The sequence below is a fragment of the Panthera uncia genome, chromosome F2 (genome assembly GCF_023721935.1).
Source record: "Panthera uncia isolate 11264 chromosome F2, Puncia_PCG_1.0, whole genome shotgun sequence".
In the NCBI taxonomy this organism is placed as follows: domain Eukaryota; kingdom Metazoa; phylum Chordata; class Mammalia; order Carnivora; family Felidae; genus Panthera; species Panthera uncia.
Window position 1 is genome coordinate 67,271,658 of NC_064812.1, and position 22,668 is coordinate 67,294,325.

A 22,668-nucleotide genomic window follows, 5' to 3' on the forward strand; every position below is an offset into this window, starting at 1 on the left:
AAAATAATAATAAAATAAATATGTTCCAGTTCTTTGATGGGAACTTCCGAGCGCAAAGAACTCACAGATCTTGAGTTGTGTTGACTTTTGGGCGATATTAAAAAGAATGGCCCTTGTGTTCTAAGAGACTGTTCCCACGGACTAGGTTCAGACCCATCAGAAGCAGTAGCGGGAAGCTTGTCTTGTACTGGCACTTGGTTATCTTGTTCGATCAATTGGGAAAAATGTATCACCGTATAGTCTTTAGCATACATTATCCAAGTAATTTAGCATACATTATCCAAGTATTTTATATTTGCCTGGAGAAAGAAAGTAATCCCAACATTACCAAAATACAAATATTATTTTGGTCTTTGCAGAATTATTGGTGAACAAATCCAAAAAACAATGTGCATAAAATTCTGGGTAGTCACCTTCACATGGCTACACAGTATTTTCTGGGTAGATTTATAGATCTATGAAACTCAAGGTTGCTTTCCTATGTATTCCAGTAATTTCAGCGGCATTTTCTGAATCAGATGATGGATACTGGGAAGTAAAGCAAATAAACTTAAAGGAATATGTGTTTATATTCTGTACACAGTTATTACTCTTAAATATTTAGTTGAAATTCATCAACTCTCTTTTACTCTCGGCATCTTGTTATTGAAAGAAAAGATAATTTTTTCCCATTTTTATTTTTTAATTTATTTTTAATATGAAATTTATTGTCAAATTGGTTTCCATACAACACCCAGTGCTCATCCCAACAGGTGCCCTCCTCAGTGCCCATCACCCACCCTCCCCTCCCTTCCACCCCCCATCAACCTTCAGTTTATTCTCAGTTTTTAAGATTCTCTTATGGTTTGGCTCTCTCCCTCTCTAACTTTTTTTTTCCTTCCCCCCCGCCATGGTTTTCTGATAAGTTTCTCAGGATCCACATAAAAGTGAAAACATACGTTATCTGTCTTTCTCTGTATGGCTTATTTCACTTAGCATCACACTCTCCAGTTCCATCCACGTTGCTACAAAAGGCCATAGTTCATTCTTTCTCATTACCCCGTAGTATTCCATTGTGTATATAAACCATAATTTCTTTATCCATTCATCAGTTGATGGACATTTAGGCTCTTTCCATAATTTGGCTGCTGTTGAAAGTGCTGCTATAAACATTCAGGTACGTGTGCCCCTATGCATCAGCACTTCTGGATCCCTTGGGTAAATTCCTAGCAGTGCTATTGCTGGGTCATAGGGTAGATCTATTTTTAATTTTTTGAGGAACCTCCACACTGTTTTCCATAGTGGCTGCACCAGTTTGCATTCCCACCAACAGTGCAAGAGGGTTCCCGTTTCTCCACAACCTCTCCAGCATCTATAGTCTCCTGATTTGTTCATTTTGGCCACTCTGACTGGCGTGAGGTGATATCTGAGTGTGGTTTTGATTTGTATTTCCCTGATGAGGACTGATGTGAAAGAAAAGGTCATTTTAAAATTGTGACATTAAAGCAGAAATGTTTAAATTTATTTCATCAGAAGAAATGGCAAGTTCCAGATCTACAGTCTGGGTCCATTTAGGTCCATGGCTAGTGCTAGAGATTTTCATCCTTGGAGCCCTCATTAATTTACAGCTCACTTATCATCAACAGGTGAAAAACAGTTATTCTAAGAGAGTGTAGATCTACCTGGATAAAGGCAGAGCCTTCAGCAATCTAGAAAAGGTGGATCTCTGTTCATCGTGACCTCGGTTACCAGCAGAGGCCAGTGTTGTTCATTGCGAGAATTTAATCTTCTAGAAAATAGTGTGCATTTTTTCTTGCACGAGATAGACAGTTTGATGCAGATTGAAGCAAATTTTTACATGAATTAGTAACACAACAGATAACCTCTGCGTCTGGTCATAGTTCAATTGTGAATATTTCTCGATATGAGTAGAGCATGAACTGTACATACAAAAGGAAGATTTACAGAATTAAATATTTACAATGTACCCCCTGATATGGGGTATATGTGTCTCCCCTTTCTCATGTGCTTAAGGACAGAGTTCTATATATTCTAAGTATATTTCTTTAAAAATAAATACATCTTGAATTTCTATTATTATAAGGAAAAAGATCACAAGGATGAAATGAATGCTACTATTTTTTTTTAACCAGGAAGAAGAAATTTTTTTTTAACCAGGAAGAAGAAATCTCTTTTAACAGAGATTTGGCATGTCAGCATACATTGATTATAAAGTAAGGTTGAAAAGAAAGTTAGAATGCCATAGAAATGAGTGCTTTATTCCTGAACAAAAATGATGTCTCTTGTTTAGAGTGATTATAGAAGACAGAGCCCAATGGGGCATGGGTTTATCATAATGCGAATCATTGTGCATGTATTATTGACATTTGTGGCTCAATCCTCTAGGCCTTCCATGTATCAAATTTCCTCTGACATCAATATACACTTAATGTCAGCAAAAGTTAAAATATGTACCATAGATTTGGCTTTTAAGTACCAAGCCTGTTTAAGTAATTCAAAGCAATCATCTGTTGTAAGAGGTTGTGAGGGATTCATGCTTTTTTTCCAATGCTCTTGAGAATCTTTCTCTGAAACCATTCCACCTTTTTTTTAGATAAAGAAAAACACAACTTTATGTTTTTGTATACTTATATAACTTATTATGAGGACTCTGCTTATCATGACTTCACCAAAATTTTATATCGATTGATGTTTAGTAAAGGTCTCTACAACAAAAGTTAAATATAAATTTAAAATAAGATAGTAAATGCAATGAGGCTCAAATAACAGCCAGTTGGGCCGAATCTCAATAGGAAGAATTGGTGATAGAATGGAAGTTTGAGAAACTCTGAGAGAAAAGTAAGAATTTTTCAGTTTTCCCAGAAAGAGAAACCTGGAGTGGAGGTAGGATTTAGACAGAGAAAGAAAAAAGAGAAAAGATGAGTCAGAGAGAAGAAAAAAGGTAATGCAAGGAGGGGAAAGATGCTCTCAAAATTGGAATTTTGACAAACGGAGAGCAAATAATCTCGCTTAATATTACCTCTTACTTCTACATTTGCCTAAATAATGTATATAAATAACTTTAAAAGTATGGGTTCAATAAATGTTATCTATTGCTATCCCCAAAATGATATTTAACCTCAATGCCATCCCTGCAATGTTTATGTTGTTCTCTTCATTTTCAATTATTTGTGAATCAAACTGGTATCTAACTCACATCTACCTTACCCCGCAGGAGTGCTCTTTCTGTGCATCACACATGAAAGAACAAACATACTCTAGGTAAGAAGAACCTAAGTCAAAGTGGATTATAAGTTCTGACCTGAATAAGTGAATAACTCAGGTGTATTGCAGGCACCTAATTTTGTTCAATTACGTGTTCTGAAAATGAGAAAAGTTGCACCTGCAGCTGAAGTGAGGGTTATTGGAATAAAAGGAGGTGCTGTAAAACTAAAGCTCAGCAAAATGTCTAACAGTTTTTTAAAAGGAGACTGTATATTATAAAACCCCTAGAATTATGAGCCTGCAGTGAGTGATTCTCCAACAAAATTCTATCAAAACTTGCTAAACCCAATTAGTGAGGAGAAAGAAGCAGAAACAAAGAAATGATCAGTTGAAAAAAAATAAAGATCCTTTAGTAACACATAATGATCATTAGACATAGTCCATGTTAAATGTATTAATGACTTCGTAATTTCAAGGCAATTTTATGGACTCCTACATTTTCTCAGGTGATCTTTGCCAAAATACTGGGGGACTAGGGCAGCTCTTATGTTGCCATTATTTTTACAGAGGAGAAAATGTTCAAGGTGCTAAATAACCTGCCTAAGGTTACAGAGGTAAAGGGTTTTCTGGCCACATCCAACCCTTTTCCCTCAGACTTGTCTCATAGCAGAGCCCTCGGAGCCCTTTCTCATTGTCCAAACTGAGAGGGGAGAGGGATTCTTTGTGTCTTGATTCAGCAAAGCTAGCCATGATAAGCACATGTACAAGATCAGAAAATGTGAGCAAGATAATGATAGAGTTAACTATATTTTTAATTTCCAGATGGAACAGTATGAATGGCAGTATTAACAACTATCATTTTCTTATGTGGTAGGCACTGTGCTACCTGCTTTACATATATTAGCTTTTTTAATTTAAAAGTACTATTATCTTCATTTAATTATTAGGTAACAAGATTCAGAAAGATTAGTTAACCAGCTCAACTCCTCCTACAGCTAGGTATGTGGCAGAGCCAGAAATCGATGCCAGCTCTGACTTAAATGCTAACCCATAAATACTGTCACTTCTGGGGGAAAATGCTCTACAACTTTACCAGAGAACTTGACCACTCTTTTACAAGGATATGTATCACTAATTCTCAGATGCAGTTGGGTTTGAGGGTAATAGTGGGGCTAGAGGTTCACATCAGAATTTGGGGGGTGTTTTTTTAAATAAAAATAGATATTTCATTTTAAAATAAATTTGCATTTACAGAAAAATTACAAAGATGATAGCGTTCCCATACACCTCCCCCCCCCCCCCCCACACACACACACAGACAGTTCTCCTTATCATTAACATCTTAGTGTGGTTATTTGTCACAATTGTGGGTGTTGTTTTGAAAACATTCATTCAGTATTAAAGATAATTGTGTATTTGAAAAATAATACATAATTTAAATTTTTATTTTTATTTATTTTTGAGAGAGAGAGAGAGACAGAGTGCCAGCGGGGGAGGGGCAGAGAGAGAGGGAGACAAAGAATCTGAAGCTGTCAACACAAAGCCTGACTCAGGGCTTGAACTCACAAGCCTTGAGATCATGACCTGAGCTGAAGTCGGACGCTTAACCGACTGAGCCACCGAGGCGCCCCCAAAATCATAAACAATTTAGACAGTAATAGTAAGGTTTAATAAAATCCTCTCTTCCAGTGGGGATAGTCTTCTTATTTAGAAACTTCTAACTGGAGAAGGAAGGTAAGGTATCTTCCACAAAGGGTTACACCAGAAATCAGATAGTGAGATTTTCATAGGTAATATAAGGAAACATTGGTCAAAAAGTGAAAAAGACTGATCTGGATGTATATCAAATTTTCAGTTCAGCACAAAGCTAAGAGGGTTAGACAATATAATGAATACTGGAAACAGGAATTGAAAGGGAAACAATGAGAAGGCAAAATACTATACTTAGGTCAAAAATCAACCGCATAACAACAGGGTGAGGAAATGTGTGGCTTAGCAGAATAGTTGAAAGCAGCCGTTCTTAAACTTAATTGTTCATTGGAATCATCTGGGGAGCTTTAAAAACTACTCATACCTGGTCCCACCCCCAGAGGTTCTGATTCCGTTGGTCTGGAGTGCAGGCTGATGGCTTTAAAAGCTCCCCATGGGGGTTCTAAATGTGCAACCAAGGTAGAGGGTTCTAAATGTGCAACCAAGGTTCAAAACCACTCATTTAAAGGTTTAGTTAATGCAGTGGTTCTGATTCCATTGGTCTGGAATGGAACATTTATTTTTTTAATACCATTTCAGGTGGTTCTGATGGGCAGCCAGAGCTGATAACCTGTAGGGTATCACAAAGCTTAAGTCAGTGGTGATATGATTTCAAAAATCTGTTGCTCCTCTGCTTCCGACAAAACATGAATAGAAGTCTGGTATGCAAGGTAAAGAAAGTAGTTCCTTTCCACGTTCCTAATTGAAACACCACACCCAATTCTGCCACACTTTTAGAGGCACATTGATTAATTGAATTCATCTAGGATGCCAAGAGACTGAGGCCATGTCATCCCTGACACACAATTTAAAAACATGATTGGGGTGCCTGGGTGGCTCAGTCGGTTGAGCGTCCGACTTTGGCTCAGGTCATGATCTCACGGTTCTTGTGGGTTCGAGCCCCGCATCAGGCTCTGTGGTGACAGATCAGAGCTGGAGCCTGCTTCAGATTCTGTGTCCCCCTCTCTCTCTGCCCCTCCCCTGCTTGTGCTCTGTCTCTTTCTGTCTCTCAGAAATAAATAAATGTAAAAAAAATAATATAAAAATAAAAAGAACACGATGGTTGTCTTTTTTTTTTTTATGTTTGTTTATTTTTGAGAGCGAGAGAGAGCCCAAGCAGAGGAGGGTCAGAGAGAGAGGGAGACACAGAATCTGAAGCAGGCTCCAGGCTCTGAGCTGTCAGCACAGAGCCTGACGTGGGGCTCATTTGAGAACTCGGGAACGGTGAGATCATGACCTGAGCCACCAGGTACCCCATTTGTCTTTAAATATTTTTAAAGAGCTAATGTGTGGAAGAGGAATTTGATTTTTTTTTTTTGCCTTTATGTTTCCAGGACTTTATGAATGCCATCTTTAGAGGTGTCTGCTCAGAAATTGTGCAGAATCTTCTCTAGAATCTTGCCCCACGTTCCTGTTTATACGCACTTCCCAACTTTGAACTACCCAGATTGCAGTGTCCATGAAGGCCAAACCATGAAGGCCAAGAAAACCGTGTTTCCTTTTTTTTTTTTTTTCCTGGCAGCAGTGGTCCACTGCCCTGAGCAGAGTAGGACCTTCATAAACATTTATTGAACAAATGAATGTTGAATTTACATTTCCACATTTTAGCAGAAAACCAAATGTTGTGTCTTCAGTGCAGAGTGAAAGTAGACATTTGTACCAATTCAGACATACTGCTAACTTGATTTAAAATATATTAAGCAGTTGTTGAGCCCAAAATTAGCTATCTGCTTCAAGTGATCTGATTACTGCAATTTCTAATTTACCTTCTTACCTGTCTTGAAGGCAGTTATGTAAAAATGGACACACACACACACACACACACACACCCGGAGCCTCACTCCATTTCTTCATACCTTCCGGAACACTGCCTGCAGATCCTCCTGTCCCCCCTTCTCATACACCTTTGTAAGACCGCCCAAGTGTTCAGCCCCAGTGGACTGTGGCAGGGGCTGGCTGTCCATTTCACTCCAGCCATCACTGCTATCCACGGATCACCATGGCTAATCAGACTGTGTGACAGTCTGCACCGATCATTAAGATGACCCAAATTAACAGCCTGGCCATGTCACAGTACATTCATTCCACATATACAGACATGGCCTAAGTGTGAGGCAGAAACTTGGATGTGCTTATTTGTGTTTGCATCGTTACATGCATTATTGATTGTCATGAGCTGCTTCAGCACTTTAAATCTGCAAATGAGAATCATCTGTCAATTATTACAGCCAGAATTGAGATCTGAGGGCAAAAGAGAAAGTGTGTATGCCTCTTCCTACCAGCAGTTCCTCTCGTTTGCCATTTTCCTTCACAGTTACGTGGTAAAGCATCTTAGCTCAACACATTCCCCAGCTTCTGCTTAGGAGGGATACTTAATCAGAATATTTTTAGCTCCTGAAAAGAGAAACAAATCTCTCCTAGCCAGGTGAAGGAGGTGGTTCAGGCTCTGCACTGTAAGTTCATGGTGGGAATTCTGTAATCCAATTTCGTGGCGTGAACTGGTCAGTAAAGCTCAGTTCTTAATAAAACACAGGCAGCCTGATCTTAATCACAATCGAATCGTTGGCACCTTGTGGTGCCTGGTGTAAATTATCCCCAAAATATTTGCATTCTCGATAGCCATTTCTCCACAAGGCATTTCAGAAGTAGAGGGTCCTATTACCTGCTAAATGTTAGTATAAATTAACAATCCATTATGCACAATAAGTTTTATAAAACATTTACAGATAGGGATCATGTTTAATTAAAATTAACTTGCGTACGAAAGCCAAGTGCACTAATGATCACAATGACCTTTTATTACCTACAGTCCCTTGTTTTGGCTGGATGATTGACAGCTTGCTGTTTGGCTACCATGTTGAATTTCAGCTGACAAGACTTTTCATTTTAACTCAATTTGCCCGCCGATCACAAGCTGGTGGCAGGCCAGACCCAAGTCACCCAGCTTTGCCTCAGCAGCTTGCTCTACTTCTCATTAGTACGCATTTATTCAGTGGAAATTGGAAGACAAATGCTTGAAGGCATGTGAACTAAGTATAGCAAATTAGGTTTAAAGACTGAATATTTATAAGTATATGGAAAGTTTTTTTTTTTTTAATTCTAGAGCGAATTGAGAACTGAGTGCTAGCTTTGGTAGAAAAGAAATGACGATAGAAGGGGGGGAAGGAAGATTCTAAGAATAACAATACTATAAGCTTTTTCTTTCCATTTTGGAAATCTGCAAAATCTCTCTGACAACACCTTATCAAATACCAACCTGGCCTCTCTTTCGTGGAGCGCTTGCACAATGAAGTTTAACACCTCGTGTGTGAGAAGGAGGAAAAAAATGAGGGTCATGTTCATTTGTTGCTTGGTTATCCCTTGGTATGTTTTAAATTGCCTTGTTTGTTCGGCACTAGCACAGAAACAGATGTTGCTCTACCGTGCAGGATAATTTACTGTACCTCCTGGTGCAGCATGGAAGTCCTCCCAGGGCCCAGCTGGTCCGTCAGTGGCACTGGCTGGTGTCTGCTCAACTATGACAACTACAAGTCAAGGCTGCAATTTTTTTATTGTGCAGTTGTCATTCTTCTCAACATATAGCTCTGCCTGCATTCTTACGGGGGCTGGTGGGAAAGCTGCTGGCTTTTGTGTCTGTGTGTTGTGACACAGAGCCACGGAAGCTCTCCTCTCCATTGTTGATAATAATGCAACTCATTACTTTTGTCATCTAATGATTATCAGCATGATCGCTCAGAGCGATGGCCAACCTCGTCTTGCGCACATAACTGGTACTGGAAGGTAAAACAGATTTGTCATTTACGATCTGACCGCTAAGCCACACTTTGTGCTCCATTATTGTGATTAACTTCTGCATAAGATATGCTTGCCCAATTGTCATTTGTGATACTGCAGTGGGCGCAAGCTGCCATGCTTCCCTCGAGCACATCGGCCAATCGGATGTGACCGTGTCGTTTGGACTGGTAAATGCCTGCCCTGTTACAGAGCCGCCCCACAATTATTTTTGCTTTTGTCTTTCTTCTTCCCACACCCCTACTGGACTTGTTGGGTGAACCTCACTGCTACATATGTCAGCTACCGTTTCACACCACAAGCCAAAATGATGCTACTCTGCTCTTGAGCCAATGGAGCCAGCAGCAGTACATGGGAAGCCGACCCTTGCTTTTCAGCACAGAAATGTTGGTCAGTGGTGTCCTGCCGGCTGAAATCCGCCGTGTCAGGTGCCTTGTGGCTATCTGCGGTAGAGTCCATGTTCCAAAACCAAAGTTCTTTTCTGGCCTCATCACCAACAAACCGATTTGACTCTGCCTGATTATAATAACGAAGGCAGTCCAAAAGAATATGCACTGCCTCACTGTATGTCACATTGAATCACCACACTGGCCACACAGAGCTGACCGCAGCCTCATTTCTTCAGACAAATGCATGCTTAGGGAAAAACATCCTGGGAGAAGGCACCCAAAGCTACTTGATATCCTTGTGCAAGCTGTGTGTAGATTTAAGTTTTAGTGAAATAGCATTTATTTTTATTTTTTAGCGGATGCAAGCCCTCACTGACCAGTGCATTGCTATAATCTCATAACAGAGTACTCTATGTTGCAGAGCTTTGTTGAACACTGAGAAATTGGGATGTGTGTGTGTGTATGTATGTGTGTGTGTGTGTGATTCTAAATTGCGAACCATAAACACAACCATTTGTTACCATGTGAAAGGGGACAAATGCTCAATTTGGAGCTCTTTTTCACATTGCTGATTAGAAAGAATCAAGCTTTATATTCTAGGACCCATTCACGCTGGTGAAAACATAGTCAGTTTTGATTATGAAGGCAGAGATGCAGACCTAGACAGGAGCTACATGCTGATATGCATGCTATCGGAATGATTTATGCAAATTATGCATATTATTCCCAAAGGAATTCCTCCTCAAACTGCCAGGATAAATTGCCGGAAATTAGCCATAAAATCTGTCGTGCTAGGAGCAAAAGGTGAAGGCCACTGGGAAAGCAAGGACATTCAGCTTCTGGAATCTTCCAGGTTAGGATGGTGACTGTTATTTTCCCTGGATGCTGAGGGAAATACGGTTTTCTTCTGAATCCTATAAAAGTCTTTTTACTTTGAAATTTTTCCAACAAATGCTGACCCACATTTTATTTACAGCTAGCATAAAAGATATTAAGTGTTAAGCCATCGCAGAAAGCACTACTACAATTACTTTACTATGAACTACCTAAGTGGTTGTTAACTGTCCAAGCCTGGTTTTAAAGAGGTAGCTGTTCTAAAGGTTGGTGAAATAACCCACCAGCACCATACTTGAACGGGCATATGGTTTTAATGTCCAAAGGATATACCTATAACACAGCATTCCTCTCTTACAAACCTTTCCTTCCTACAAAAAGCCTAGTTAATGGCTCTCTGCCCAAGTACACCACTGTTGCCTTCTGTGATTAGGGCCAGGTCACAGCTATCTCCCCTGCCTCTTCCTCACTCTGGCCATGAAAGGCCACCATGGCTACCTCTTGGTGCTCAACAGATCTGATTACGAAAGGGCTTTGTTTTCAATCAAAGCTATTGGTAATGAGCTTAATGGCAATTGAGTGCACTGTTCAGGAGCAGTTGTATTTTAATAAGCTGTTGCTTGCTTGTGTCCTTCAGAAAGCACCATTCTCGAGGTTTTACGACTATGCTCATTCTCAAGCATCTTCCGTTTTGTTCAAGAAGATTTGACTATACATTCAGAGCCGCAGGACTACTGTCTGCGAAAGGGGGACTTGGTCGCCATCTTTCCTCCAGCCTTACACTATGACCCGGAAATCTTTGAAGCTCCAGAGGTAAACATGCATCATTGCTACTTCTTAGATAACTGCAAGCACATTCCTCTTCCTCTTCCTTATACTCTTTTTTTTTTTGAGAGCGAGAGCGTGAACAGGGAAAGGGGCAGAGGGATAGGGGCCTCATACTCTCTTTCTGTAGCTTGCTTCTTCCACCTTGTCCCAGAAGGAATTTGAGATGGATTGATGACTTCTTTTCTTCTAACAATGGGAAAGTTTTCCTGTTTACTGAAGTGTTTCCTAAGTATCTCTCTTTCAAAGGTTTTGTGATCTACAAATAGAAATAGAATGATGAGACTAAATGCTACCTTCTTCAAACAAAATAGGCATGGTACCTTGCCTATCGTTACCTGTAGGCCAAAAAAATATGTTTTGCTTGGCAGAGAATTATTGAAAACCGTAGAGGGCTAACTGTTGACAGGTGGCTTAGAGAATAAACGATAATGACTGTTTTGATAAGTGTTTCCAGAGTGGGGTTGACTGTCCCAGAATCAAATACCATCACTGCCATAGTTAAGCCCATATACTTTTTCACCTCTTACCAAAGGTGTATGCCCCTTTTTGATAAATCAGGATGGCATTACGAACTTCAGATTGTAAAGCTGCTGCTCACGGGTGAAGCTCTGAGGGTAATTGTGTCATCTCCTTGTATTTTTTTCTGAAGCTGGAGTTAATGAATATCAAAGACTGGAAATTAATCCACCCTGGCTCATCCCTTAATACCACTTCAGAGGTTCACCACCTGCATGCAAATTGAATGCAGTCATATTCTGCCTGTGTGTCTCATGAAGTAATGGTGTTGCCATAGTGGTTTTTGTATATAAAGTACTATTTTTGAAAGGTGAACTTCTGTGCTTTTTTTGGGCAGTTTATAGCTGGACCACTTTAAAACCCAGTTTCTAACTTAGAGGTTTGCAGCCAGGCTAGATTAAAGTATTGTTGAGTTTTGGAAATTAATAAGAAGAGGATAGACTCCAACTAAGATGCAAAAAGTGCATCTATTTAATCAGCAAAGGCAAAATGTTTTAAGTGAGAGGGAAAGTGTGCATATGATTTCTATGTGTTTCAGAAGAAGAGGCAATATATAAATGGTGACAGCAAATCAGAAGTAGGGTATTAGTGAGTGAGTGAGCATTCTGCAGACAACTAGCTTTGTCTCCACATGTGTAAATATCAAAAAAAGAATATCAACACATAGATATTCAGTAAATAGGGCAAATAATAACTAATCTCAGAAAAATATTTTTAAATTTTGTTTCTGTCTGTAGTTTCTTTTCTTTATTTAAATTGTGTTTATTATATTCATTATGTGACTGTTCTACTAGTCGTTAAGTTTACCATTCATATCATGATAATAAAATCAACATTAAAGTTATCAACAAATAATAAATGTTTACCAAATTACCACCATTAACTAGCTATTTTTTTTTTTTGCCAACATTATTTTCTTGAAATTAGTTGTGGAATGCTGGTCATTATTGACACAGAAAAATGTATGGTTCAGAACCATTTTTATATTATTCGGCAAGGTCTTAATCATTCATTCTGTAAACACTTACTGAGCACCTACCACTATCAGGCATATAGATTTATTCCTGTCATTTTTATCAACTTAGAATGACAGTAAGAGATGCTGTAGATGCTCATAGAACAGATATTCGTATGAAACTACCATCCACTGACAGTAAAAAAAGAGAAGAAAATCCTGGGAAATTCTGTCCCTGGCCATTTGTCACTAAGAGCACTGGCCCAGAAGCTCTTCAGAGGCTCATATTCCTTACTGCCTTTTGTGCCCTGTAGATCTTGAATGGGAAGACCTGGCCTTAGATATAGAAAACAGACAATAGCTGTTAGGCCAGAAACTTGAAGAAGACTCGCTCCAAATATAAGTATAGTTATTCTTGGAGGACACAGAGACTGAAGAGTCTTAGCAGAGCATAGGTTTTCCTACCCAATGAGGCATGGTTTCAGGATGTTCAAGCCCAAGAGACTCGAGAATATTACATTCCAAAAACAGTCCATTGTCTTCCTTCATACACCTCTCTACTCCTGGAATGTTCCTCCTTACTTGTCCACTCAAGAGGTTCCAGATTACTCCACAAGAATCACCCTTAATCACCTCTTCTTTGGCAGTGTTCCTGATTCCCACCTCATTCCTCGGGGAATTTGCCATTGCCCACTGTGGGGTCTGTTGTACTTTGTTATAGTGCATACCACCTGCTGCTTTCCAATTACTTGTTTATTTGTCTGTGCTCCCATATGCTGTAAGCTCCAGAAGGGGAAAGACCACATCATTGCCTTCTGTGCATTCTCAGTACCTTGCACATGAGGGTGTCCACAGGGTGAATAAATAAGGGGATGCTGGGATGGATGAATATTCTGAAAGTGAAAACATACTTCAGTTAAAATATTAAATCAGAATCAATATTACATATTCAAATATGCATCTAACTAGAACAAATGGATGCAGTGTCTTGTGTATAAATGTAGCAAGACTATCAGGGGTGGTAAGAACTATGGAGAATGGAGATCCCAAGAGGCATCTAAATAAAACCATTTGTTTACTTCTGAACTAACATTCAGCTCTTACAAGCATGTAGACCTGGCATGGCTGAGGCCTTTAAAAAAGTAATAATTTTTTTTTTAAACTCAGAAAATAGACTTTTGGGTAAAGTTAAGAATTTTTAAATTTTTGGAAAAATAATGTTTAAAAACACAACACGGACTAAACAAAAAGTGTTTGGTACCTAACTGGGTCTACAAGCTACCAATGTGTAACTTCTGTGTGAAGAATTATTCTTTTCCTGAATATTGGTTGCTTAGTTTATTGGAGCAAAGTCTGTTGGTTGGTTTTTTTGTGGCCAGAGGTGGTGAGGTACAAAAGGAAGCCTGGGGACACAACTGAGTGATAGGGAAGAAACAGCAAACACTTAAGGTAGTAGTAACACTTTATCGCAACCACGTCGCCTCCTAAAGTAAGGTAACAGTGAAGAAAAACAAAGTAATTACAAAGCCATTGGAGCACACCCAAAGCTCTGAGGCTGAAAGACCTTATTTGACCTCATTCTCAGAGGTGTAGGGATTATACAGTGATAAACGAATTTGAAAGCCCTTGTATAAATTCTGAATCACTGTTAAAACTGTTGTATTGATTATTCTGATTATTGTCATTATTCTACAAATATACTGGCCATAACAGATGAAGACGCACTCTAATATTTTGTCTGTATCTCACGTTGGTATAGAGATGATGCCATCCGTATACTTCAAGGAAACACATGTATACTGAGCATGTGTGATGCCAAAAGCACTGCAATGGGCGTAATGAGTGACCGAGAAATTTAAAAGCCTCTTGTCTTTAAGAGCGCAGAGTGTAGGGAATTGGCCTTATCGTATGGCTGTGTTCTCAGAGCTAGGTGCCTCATGTTGAGAGGGTTTCTGCCATACCAGTACATTGGCCTTCATACCTACTGTGTTGGAACCAGGGTGTGCTGCCAGCACGGCACTCTGAAAAGCCCTAATTTTGTCAATTATTGCGATACAAATACTCCCACATGGCTGATTTCACGTTGCTAATATGAAGACCCTAAACACAAAGCTGGGAAGAGATATGCACACTCTCTCAACCTAGTATAAATTAATTGGAACCCAAGTTATGGGGATAAAAAGAACTCTGTCGTCTTGCTCCCAGGAGTACTGACTATGAAGCTGGGGCAAGAGTCCAGGCCCTTAGTCATCCACTCAAAGCACTGGCAGTTTTTATTTTAAGAAATCATATCTTTTCTCTAATCTGGATTCCTATACCCAAAATGATTGAGTGAATACAAAATCTGATTGTATTGTATGTCACCTACCTCAACAAGACTACATTTTATTTTCAACTTCAATGTTTCACATACGGGGAAGTGCTCAAAAAAATCTCTTAAACTCAACTGAACACAATATTTGGAGAATACCAATGAGGGAGTTCAATGGTCCTCAGTCACTTGCACCAAAACTGTTTTCTGTCTAGAAAATTGTATCGTCTATCCATTATTGATTTCTAGTGCTATTATACCATTCTCTATTTGTGAACACTGAATATTCATCTATGCTTCATTCTCTACATGTTTATTTACTCTTTCAATATCTGTGTTTTCTTCAAAAGCTTGAAGATTGATTTTAAAATATACTTTAATCATGTATTTATTCATTAATTCAACAAACATATATGGAACCTCTACTATGTGCATAGCACTATGTTGGGTGCTTCGAAAATACAGAGATCAATAAGACAGCGTAACAACTCCAATCTCCTGAGATTTCTTGGCTCTACCATTCCTGTGGGTTAGCTCCATTTTCAGCCTGGTGGCCACAGCAGTTATAACTATTCACATATAGGTGGGTCCAGAAGGGAAGCGGTGAGTAAACATTTGTTTTTTTTTTTTCTTCACAAGAAAGGCACTTCTATCAGATGTCCTCACAGTTGTTACCCCTGTAGCACTTGTCCACACACCCTATCCTAAATCTGTCAGTGGCCACAGCCATGTGATTACCATGATGGATGCCTAGACAAACCTCAGAAGAAAGATGTTCAGAAGTCAACCACAGAATGATTAGAGAAGTAAGGGGAATTACAGTGTCATACCTTTTTAAAAATGATTTCTCTATTCTCATCCACTTAATTATTATTGCATTTAATTAACCTTCTTTAGTTGTGAAGTGCTGACCTATTATGGTTACTGCAAAGAGTTTAAGTCAACATGATGAATCCTGTATTTAAGTTGTTCCAAATGAATGTGTGTATCTTGAGTTCTTCACACTTTGTTCTTTGTCACTGTGACCCCAGAATATTACAGGTGAGACTATTATACCCCTTCTCGTTTTGGTAAAAACCAGACCATCTCTCTAGTATCTGCTATGGGCCTTTCCTAATATTGGTTTCTGCTCTAGTTCCCCATGCCCTGACAATGGAAAACAAACTGAAAATAAATTTTAACTCAAAAATATACCTATGCCCATGTGTTCTTTGAGCTTGGTGGTAGTAACAGAACAACAGAAGTTGGCCTTTTCTCTTCTTGTTTAATAATATAAACAACTAAATAAGAATTCCTATGATGTTTATTATAAGGAAATTTAATAGAAGGTGGTAGAAAACTAGAAGAGTATCATTGCTGATTGACTAGAAATTTGAGGGAATTGAATGTGAACACCACCTGCAGGTCACAGGGCTGGGCAGCACATTTATGTTTGCCCCTCTGACCTCTCGGAGGGGAGCACATTCACTTTCACAAGGAAGAACAGAACAGCCATGAAGTAAAGCAATTATTGGCTTATTTATATAATCAGGACACTATGAAGTTGTAACCCAAGCTAACTGTTCCTTTTGTATTTCCTGCCTTAGATAGTGCAGGTACAGTGAGACCTTTTCCAACAAATCATCTCATGAGTAAATTAACTTGAACTGACTTGGCTATGTGAGAAGCTCTTGTGGAGGGTTCTCTCCTCAGATTGGTCAGTGAGAAGGAAGAAGCGGCAGTCCTAAACTCAGGCAAGCAGGCTTGGGCGCCAGTAATGGAAAAAGTCGTCGGGAGAGAGTACCATATTGTAACTCTTTCTCCAGGAACAAAATGCATGTCAACAAGAGTGTCCTTGGTCATTAATACAAGGATGCACAGATATTTTTAGCTCAGCTCTGGTTAGATCCTATTCAGATACATCCGAGAACTGTCTAGGGGCCAGGAATACTTGTGTTGTAATGCAGATTAATTTTGCCATTGTGATTGCATCAGCTTGCAAGTTGAAATGGAATTGAAACCACCCAAAGTGTGTTTTCTAAGATTGAGTATTTATCACAAAAGGTATCTAGGTGAGTAAGGACAAACCCAGTACTTTTAAAAGAAATTATTTTGATGACATTAATATTGAGTGAGAAAATTAGATGATTTGTGATGGATTCAGAATCCATCCACATATTGTAGGGTTTTCACTGCAATGTGAAATGCTTTCAATCTGACCTGCTGCTTTACCTCTGACTTCATATAGTTCATATCAAAGTTGTGTGCTGAGCAGGTCTAATGCTAATGAACACCAAGTATAGGAAATACTTGGTCGTTTTCATGCATGCCACGTGCTGTAATTTAATCAATGGCTTAATTTGCCATGGGCTGAAATAAGGTCACTCAGTTTCCTCTCAGAAACTCAAGCGAGAGTAAATTAATGCCAGGCTAACCACCATAGATAAACCAGGCCTACAATTTTCTGTGACAAGTAATGTAACTTCTGTATGAAAACATATCAGAAATACCTACAACCCTAGAGTTAACCCAGAGAGAGTCCATTGTAATAGAAGTGTGATAAGAGAAATTCAGTACAACGTCCAAAAGCAAGCAAGACCAATTTTGTGGCTTAGTTCCTCTCTAGTGCCTTATATAGATTTCACATTTCATTTTATGTCCATTTAATCCGGACATAAGCACTGGATCCTAAGCTCACAGCCCTCGTCCGTCAGTAGCAAACTGGGAAGGAGCAGAGAAAGCATATTAGGCAGCTCCTGTGGCCAATAAGAGCCATTATTCCAGAGTAACAATGGTGGCCAGTGCAGGAGCCCTTACCTTGTACCGAACATCAGTCCACCAAGGGCCCATCAGTCAGAACCCATCTTAGAGAACAAAAACTAAGAGATGACCTCTACACTGAGTTTCCTAAGTGTATCTATTTCCTAAGAGAGAAATACGAATTAGGAAGAAAAGTCCTATCAGTGTGTGCATTTCACTATGATAGAGGAGAAGTAATTCCCTAGCAGCATTTGAGATTTTTGAAAGTTCATACGTGATTTGCACTTGGTCACGCTTTGCTTTCTGGCATTTGCTGGATGCAGAGAGGCCTTGTAAGAAGGGCAACTTGTAAGAAGAGCTGGAAACTTTGTGGAATGGAGGTCAAACTATTTCATGTAAATGTTTAATTTTCATACTCCTTATTTCTTCTTTACAGGAGTTCAGATTTAATCGTTTTGTAGAAGATGGTAAGAAGAAAACCACCTTTTTCAAAAAAGGAAAAAAACTGAAGTGTTACCTAATGCCATTTGGAACTGGAGCCAGCAAATGTCCGGGCCGATTTTTGGCAATTATTGAAATAAAGCAATTGTTGGTTGTACTTTTAACTTATTTTGATTTAGAAATAATTGATGATAAACCTATAGAAGCAAACTGCAGCCGTTTTCTGTTTGGTATTCGGCATCCAGCCTCTGATGTTTTATTTAGGTACAAGGTAAAATCTTAAAGAAGCTGAAAAGAAAGAAAAGAACTATCAAAACTAACCTAAATGTCCTTGGCTTATCAATTTGTTTTGAATTTCTGCAAATGTAATTGCTTTGTTTGTTTGTTTGTTTGTTTAAGAAGTGTCAATTTATATTTGATCTGTGATCAGTCCAGTCTGCACAAAACCTATCATAAAATAAAATAGAATGTCGACATGAAAATGGACATCAAAATAAGCATAATGATAAACTCAAAATAGCTTTTTTATGTTTTTCTACATACTGTGATTTTCACCTGTCATAGTAAATGTACCGCAATAAATTTGGCACTGTGGGATTTTGTAAGTCATTCATGTTCTTTTCTAATATGTAAAACCACACTTTATGTACAACTGGAAATTTGTGCTAGAAATGGACACAGTCTAACAAATGCAAAATTCTCAGAGAAGAAGGAAATTAAATTTTCATGAGATAAACCGGATGAAAATGTTCCCTTCAAGTGTAATATCAATAATATCTATAGCGCCTGAGTACGTTTGCATTAAATGAGTTTTGCAGTAGATTAAATGCTTCAACTTCACTTCAATATTTAATCATCCATAAATGTTCTTTATTACTTTGTATACTATGGCTCAATGCAACAAAATTTCTTGTTAGGTAAGACCACTCATGTTAAGTTAGATACTGATAAGATGTATAAGAACACACAAAACCTATTCATATTCAGCAGTTGCCCGAGACATTAGTATTAGGTCTGTTGTTAGGAGCAAATGTTGAAATCATTACATGGTAGTGTTTGGTTTCAGTGTAAACTGGAAGGGTTATATCAGCATTGCAATGAACTCTTTCCTAGACGCTTCCATTTATGTAAACTGAGAAACTAGATAGCAGGATTTGTTCTTGACACATCATCTTTTGGACTTGGAGCTTATTTGGATTGATTACATAATGCAATATAATTTTATATGCCATAACGCAGCATTGTGTCCATGATTCAAAGCTTTCTAATTTCAGGGTACCAAGTGATTATTTGCCATCTGACATAAACGATGATACTGTGTATAATCAGGAGAAGCAGGTAATAAAATTCAGTTAATTTGTATGGCATGATTGGAACTTCTACTATTTCAGCATTGTGCTATTCGTTTTAAAAGGCGATTGATTTTTAAAATAACATTATAAAGTACAATACTTAATAGTAAATACATGTTCTAGCATTCATATTCTCCTTCTTAAAGTACATGCTCTACACATTTCTTAGTGAGGTTCTGCTGGTCTAAACTCTGATTTTTGCTTGATTGGAAATGTCTTTATTTTTGCCCTCATCCTTAAAAGATGACTTTGCTATGCGCACAAGTCTGTTTCCTCACGGCACTCTGAAGATACTGCATAGTCTTCAGGCTTCTGTTGCTGCTGTCAAGAGGTTAGCCTTCCGTCAGTTTAATTATTCAAAGGGTAGTCTGCCTCTTCTCTCTGATGGTGTTAACATGTTCTTTTTGTCTTTGATGTTCTTGGTCTTTCTGTATCATGCTTGCATGTCACAGTGCCTCTTGAGTCTGAGAATATGTGTCTTTTATCAGGTGGGAAAAATTCTCAGCCATAATGTCAGAATAATACCTCTCCCAGAGTCTGTATTAGAGCATCCCACTCGATACTCCATGTTGGTTGACCTTTTCTCCCCATGTTTTCTAGCTCTAATTTATATTCTAGGTAATTGGTATAGATCTCACTCTCACAGTGTACCTAATCTGCTCTTTAACTCATCCATGGAGTTTGTTTCTTGCTTCTTATTTCACCTCAGAGGATTGAGTAATCCTACTCCTTATCCTTCTTATTCATGGTACACACTTATGATTTGTCCAAGCAACACCTCTCTGGCTTTATCTACTTACTCTATCTTATTATCCCTAATCTTCACCATTATACGCCTCCCCATCATAAACGTTCTGATGTGTTTGATGCTTATCTTTTTATTAGTATGTATTTTTATAAAACATATTACCTATGTGCAGGTTAATTTACATAAGTGCTTTTTCTATACATGAGATCCGTCTTTTTTTATTAAGCCCTATGTTTTTAAAGATCTATCCATATTACTATACACACACACACATACATGCACACACACAGATATATACGTATATTTAATATGTTTCTTCTAACTGCTGTTTAGTATTCCATAACATGCACCCACAGTGTTTTAATGACCTTTTCACCCCACGATGGAAATTGTATCCATGGGAAACTTAATTTGGGGGAGAGGCCAAAGCAGGAACTCTACCCCCACCTGTCTTCCCACTGCTGTGTGCAGCCATCCTTCACCCTGGGCTGCCACAGACTCTGTCCCCAACCATGGTACCACACCACACCACACACACACACACACACACACACACACACACACACACAGTTTGTGACTGCCTTCATTCTCCCCAAGATGTTCTAGAGTTGTTATGTTCCATCCTTAGATCCTTATGATCCTCTCCTTTCTGTGGGTTGATTTTGAGTCAGGTGCCAGCTGCCAACTTAGCTTTCAGTTTTTCTTCTGATCCCACTGAGTTTGCTAAGTTCAATGATTAATTTTGTTCTTCCTATCTGCCTGGTCCTTTTCTATGTCTTTTTCCTTTGTCATACAGTCAATATCCTCTTTCATTTCTTTAAGTATATGAAGAAACCTATTTTATGTTATGTATCTGAAATTTCTAAATCATTAGTATTTTGTGGGTCTGATTCTGTGTCTGTTAGTTTAACTCTTACTCAGTATGGCTTGTTTATTGAGCCCGTATTCCTTGGAATTTTATCTCTGGAAAATTTTTAAGACCTGAGTTTTAAGGTTCATTCCTTTGGGGAGAAGTTGAGTTTCTTTTGTGTGAGTACTGATGTTATTATCAAACTCAGATCACTTTAAGTTTTCAGCTTGAGTACTTTGAGAGGAGATGAGGGATGGGAAATATATGGGTAATGTGGGTTATAACCCTAAATCAGCTACAAAGCAGTTCTGTGATAAGGAATAGACAGGATAGACTTTCTGCTTTGGGGATTTTTTTTCTTTTCCCAGAGCCACCACCGAGAGAGGCAAATCTAGTCAGTCTTGCCTAGTCAGGCAAATCTAGAGCAAGGTTTCTTTCTAGTTCACCAACCAAGGATGTTCCCTTTGCAAGTTTTTGGCTTGGTGCAGCAGTCTTGGATTTCACACACACTCCCAACTGAGGCCCTAGGTTTTATCTTCTGCCTGCCACAAAGTGTAGCCCATCCTTTTGTACTACGAGGACAACTAGTCCACCATATTCCCTGAAGGAGAAGCTACCATATTCTTCCATTTGTCTCCGCAGTATACTCTGTCTTACAGCAGAGAGAGCATGGGAAATTATTCACTTCTAATTTCTGCTTAACTTCAAAGTGTGTCCAGGAATTTAGAATAGAAAGTAAGAATAAACAAAAGGGTTGAGAAAATATTATATAAAAGGAATGGGCAGTAGAACCAAACCAGAATCATGTCACAGGCTTACATGTAGGAATTAAAGAGTGTTTATGAATCGGAAAAAAAAATGTCATGTAGAAATAAGCTAAAAGACATGGATTCTAGCTGTGATATGACTAGTTTGTTATCATCGACCAGTCATTTTGCTTCTCATTGCTTCGGTTCCTTAATTGCAAAATAAAAATAATAAGGCCTTTTTGAAATGAGGGTTCATGATGAGGATTAAACATAATGAGACGTGTGAATTTATTTTGAAAAGTGTAATGCAATATGCGAACATAAAGTTGTAAAGGAGGTACTTTAACAAGGTTGCACCTTTTAAAAACTGTTCTTATGTATTTGTTAAAGGGAATATTTTTTTAGTCATCATATAGTTCATTATTCAGTCAAACATTTATTGAGCATTGCCTCTATTCTAGACATGAGACTGTGCACTGGATTACCCTTCTTCAAGAACACACAATTTATTAGGGAAAACCACACACACAACCAATTTATTATAAGTGTCGTTGGAAGTAATAAATTCATCTCTTTAAAAAGGTTCTAAAATTCTGATTTACCACTAGTTCTAACTAACCTTCCATCAGTCATTCCAGAGTCGTGTTCTGTAATGAGAAATTACCATGTGCATAATTATGCACAATAAAACATATACATCAGGTATTGTGATTATATGATAAAAATAGCAAACCAAACACAGTCATTGAGGCTCCAGAATCTTTTTACAAACTATATTTTATATATCATAAGAACTCTTTTTTTTTTCATTTTTACAGCCCCTCCCTTAGTTTCAAATTAAAGGAAATGAATAATAATATTGTTTTATATAATGAAGCATTCAGTTGGCAAAAACTTAATGCTCTGAAGATATTAAGAAAAAAAGCTATTTACTACTAAAATAAGGCACACTGCTAAGCAACCCATGTGGGGACATCTGTCTGCCTTGTTCTGGCTTTCCTGGAACACTTAATTATATTTTCTCCATTTTATCATTAAGTTTGGGGTCACAAGTCTAAGGTAAAAGAGTTTCTATACTCAAAATCTGCATGATTACTTCTGTTTATTTTCTCACAAAAAAAATAATTTGGGTAACACTTCCTGTAAATGACTTCTAATTTAACAGTGGAAACTTAAAACCAATTTCAAAGATCAAAGCACAAAAATTATTT

The 22,668-nt window shown here is 38.3% G+C and overlaps 1 protein-coding gene across 1 annotated transcript in view; it reads left to right on the forward strand.

The window, feature by feature from the left end:
- Positions 1-22,323, forward strand: part of LOC125924655 (cytochrome P450 7B1) — a 174,537-nt gene extending 152,214 nt beyond the window's left edge. Inside the window, exons 5-6 of the mRNA XM_049633343.1 lie at positions 10,606-10,781; positions 17,754-22,323. Coding sequence (XP_049489300.1) covers positions 10,606-10,781; positions 17,754-18,041 — 464 coding nt within the window. The 3' untranslated portion in view covers positions 18,042-22,323. The remainder of the gene's footprint in view (positions 1-10,605; positions 10,782-17,753) is intronic.
- Positions 22,324-22,668: the final 345 nt, after the last annotated feature.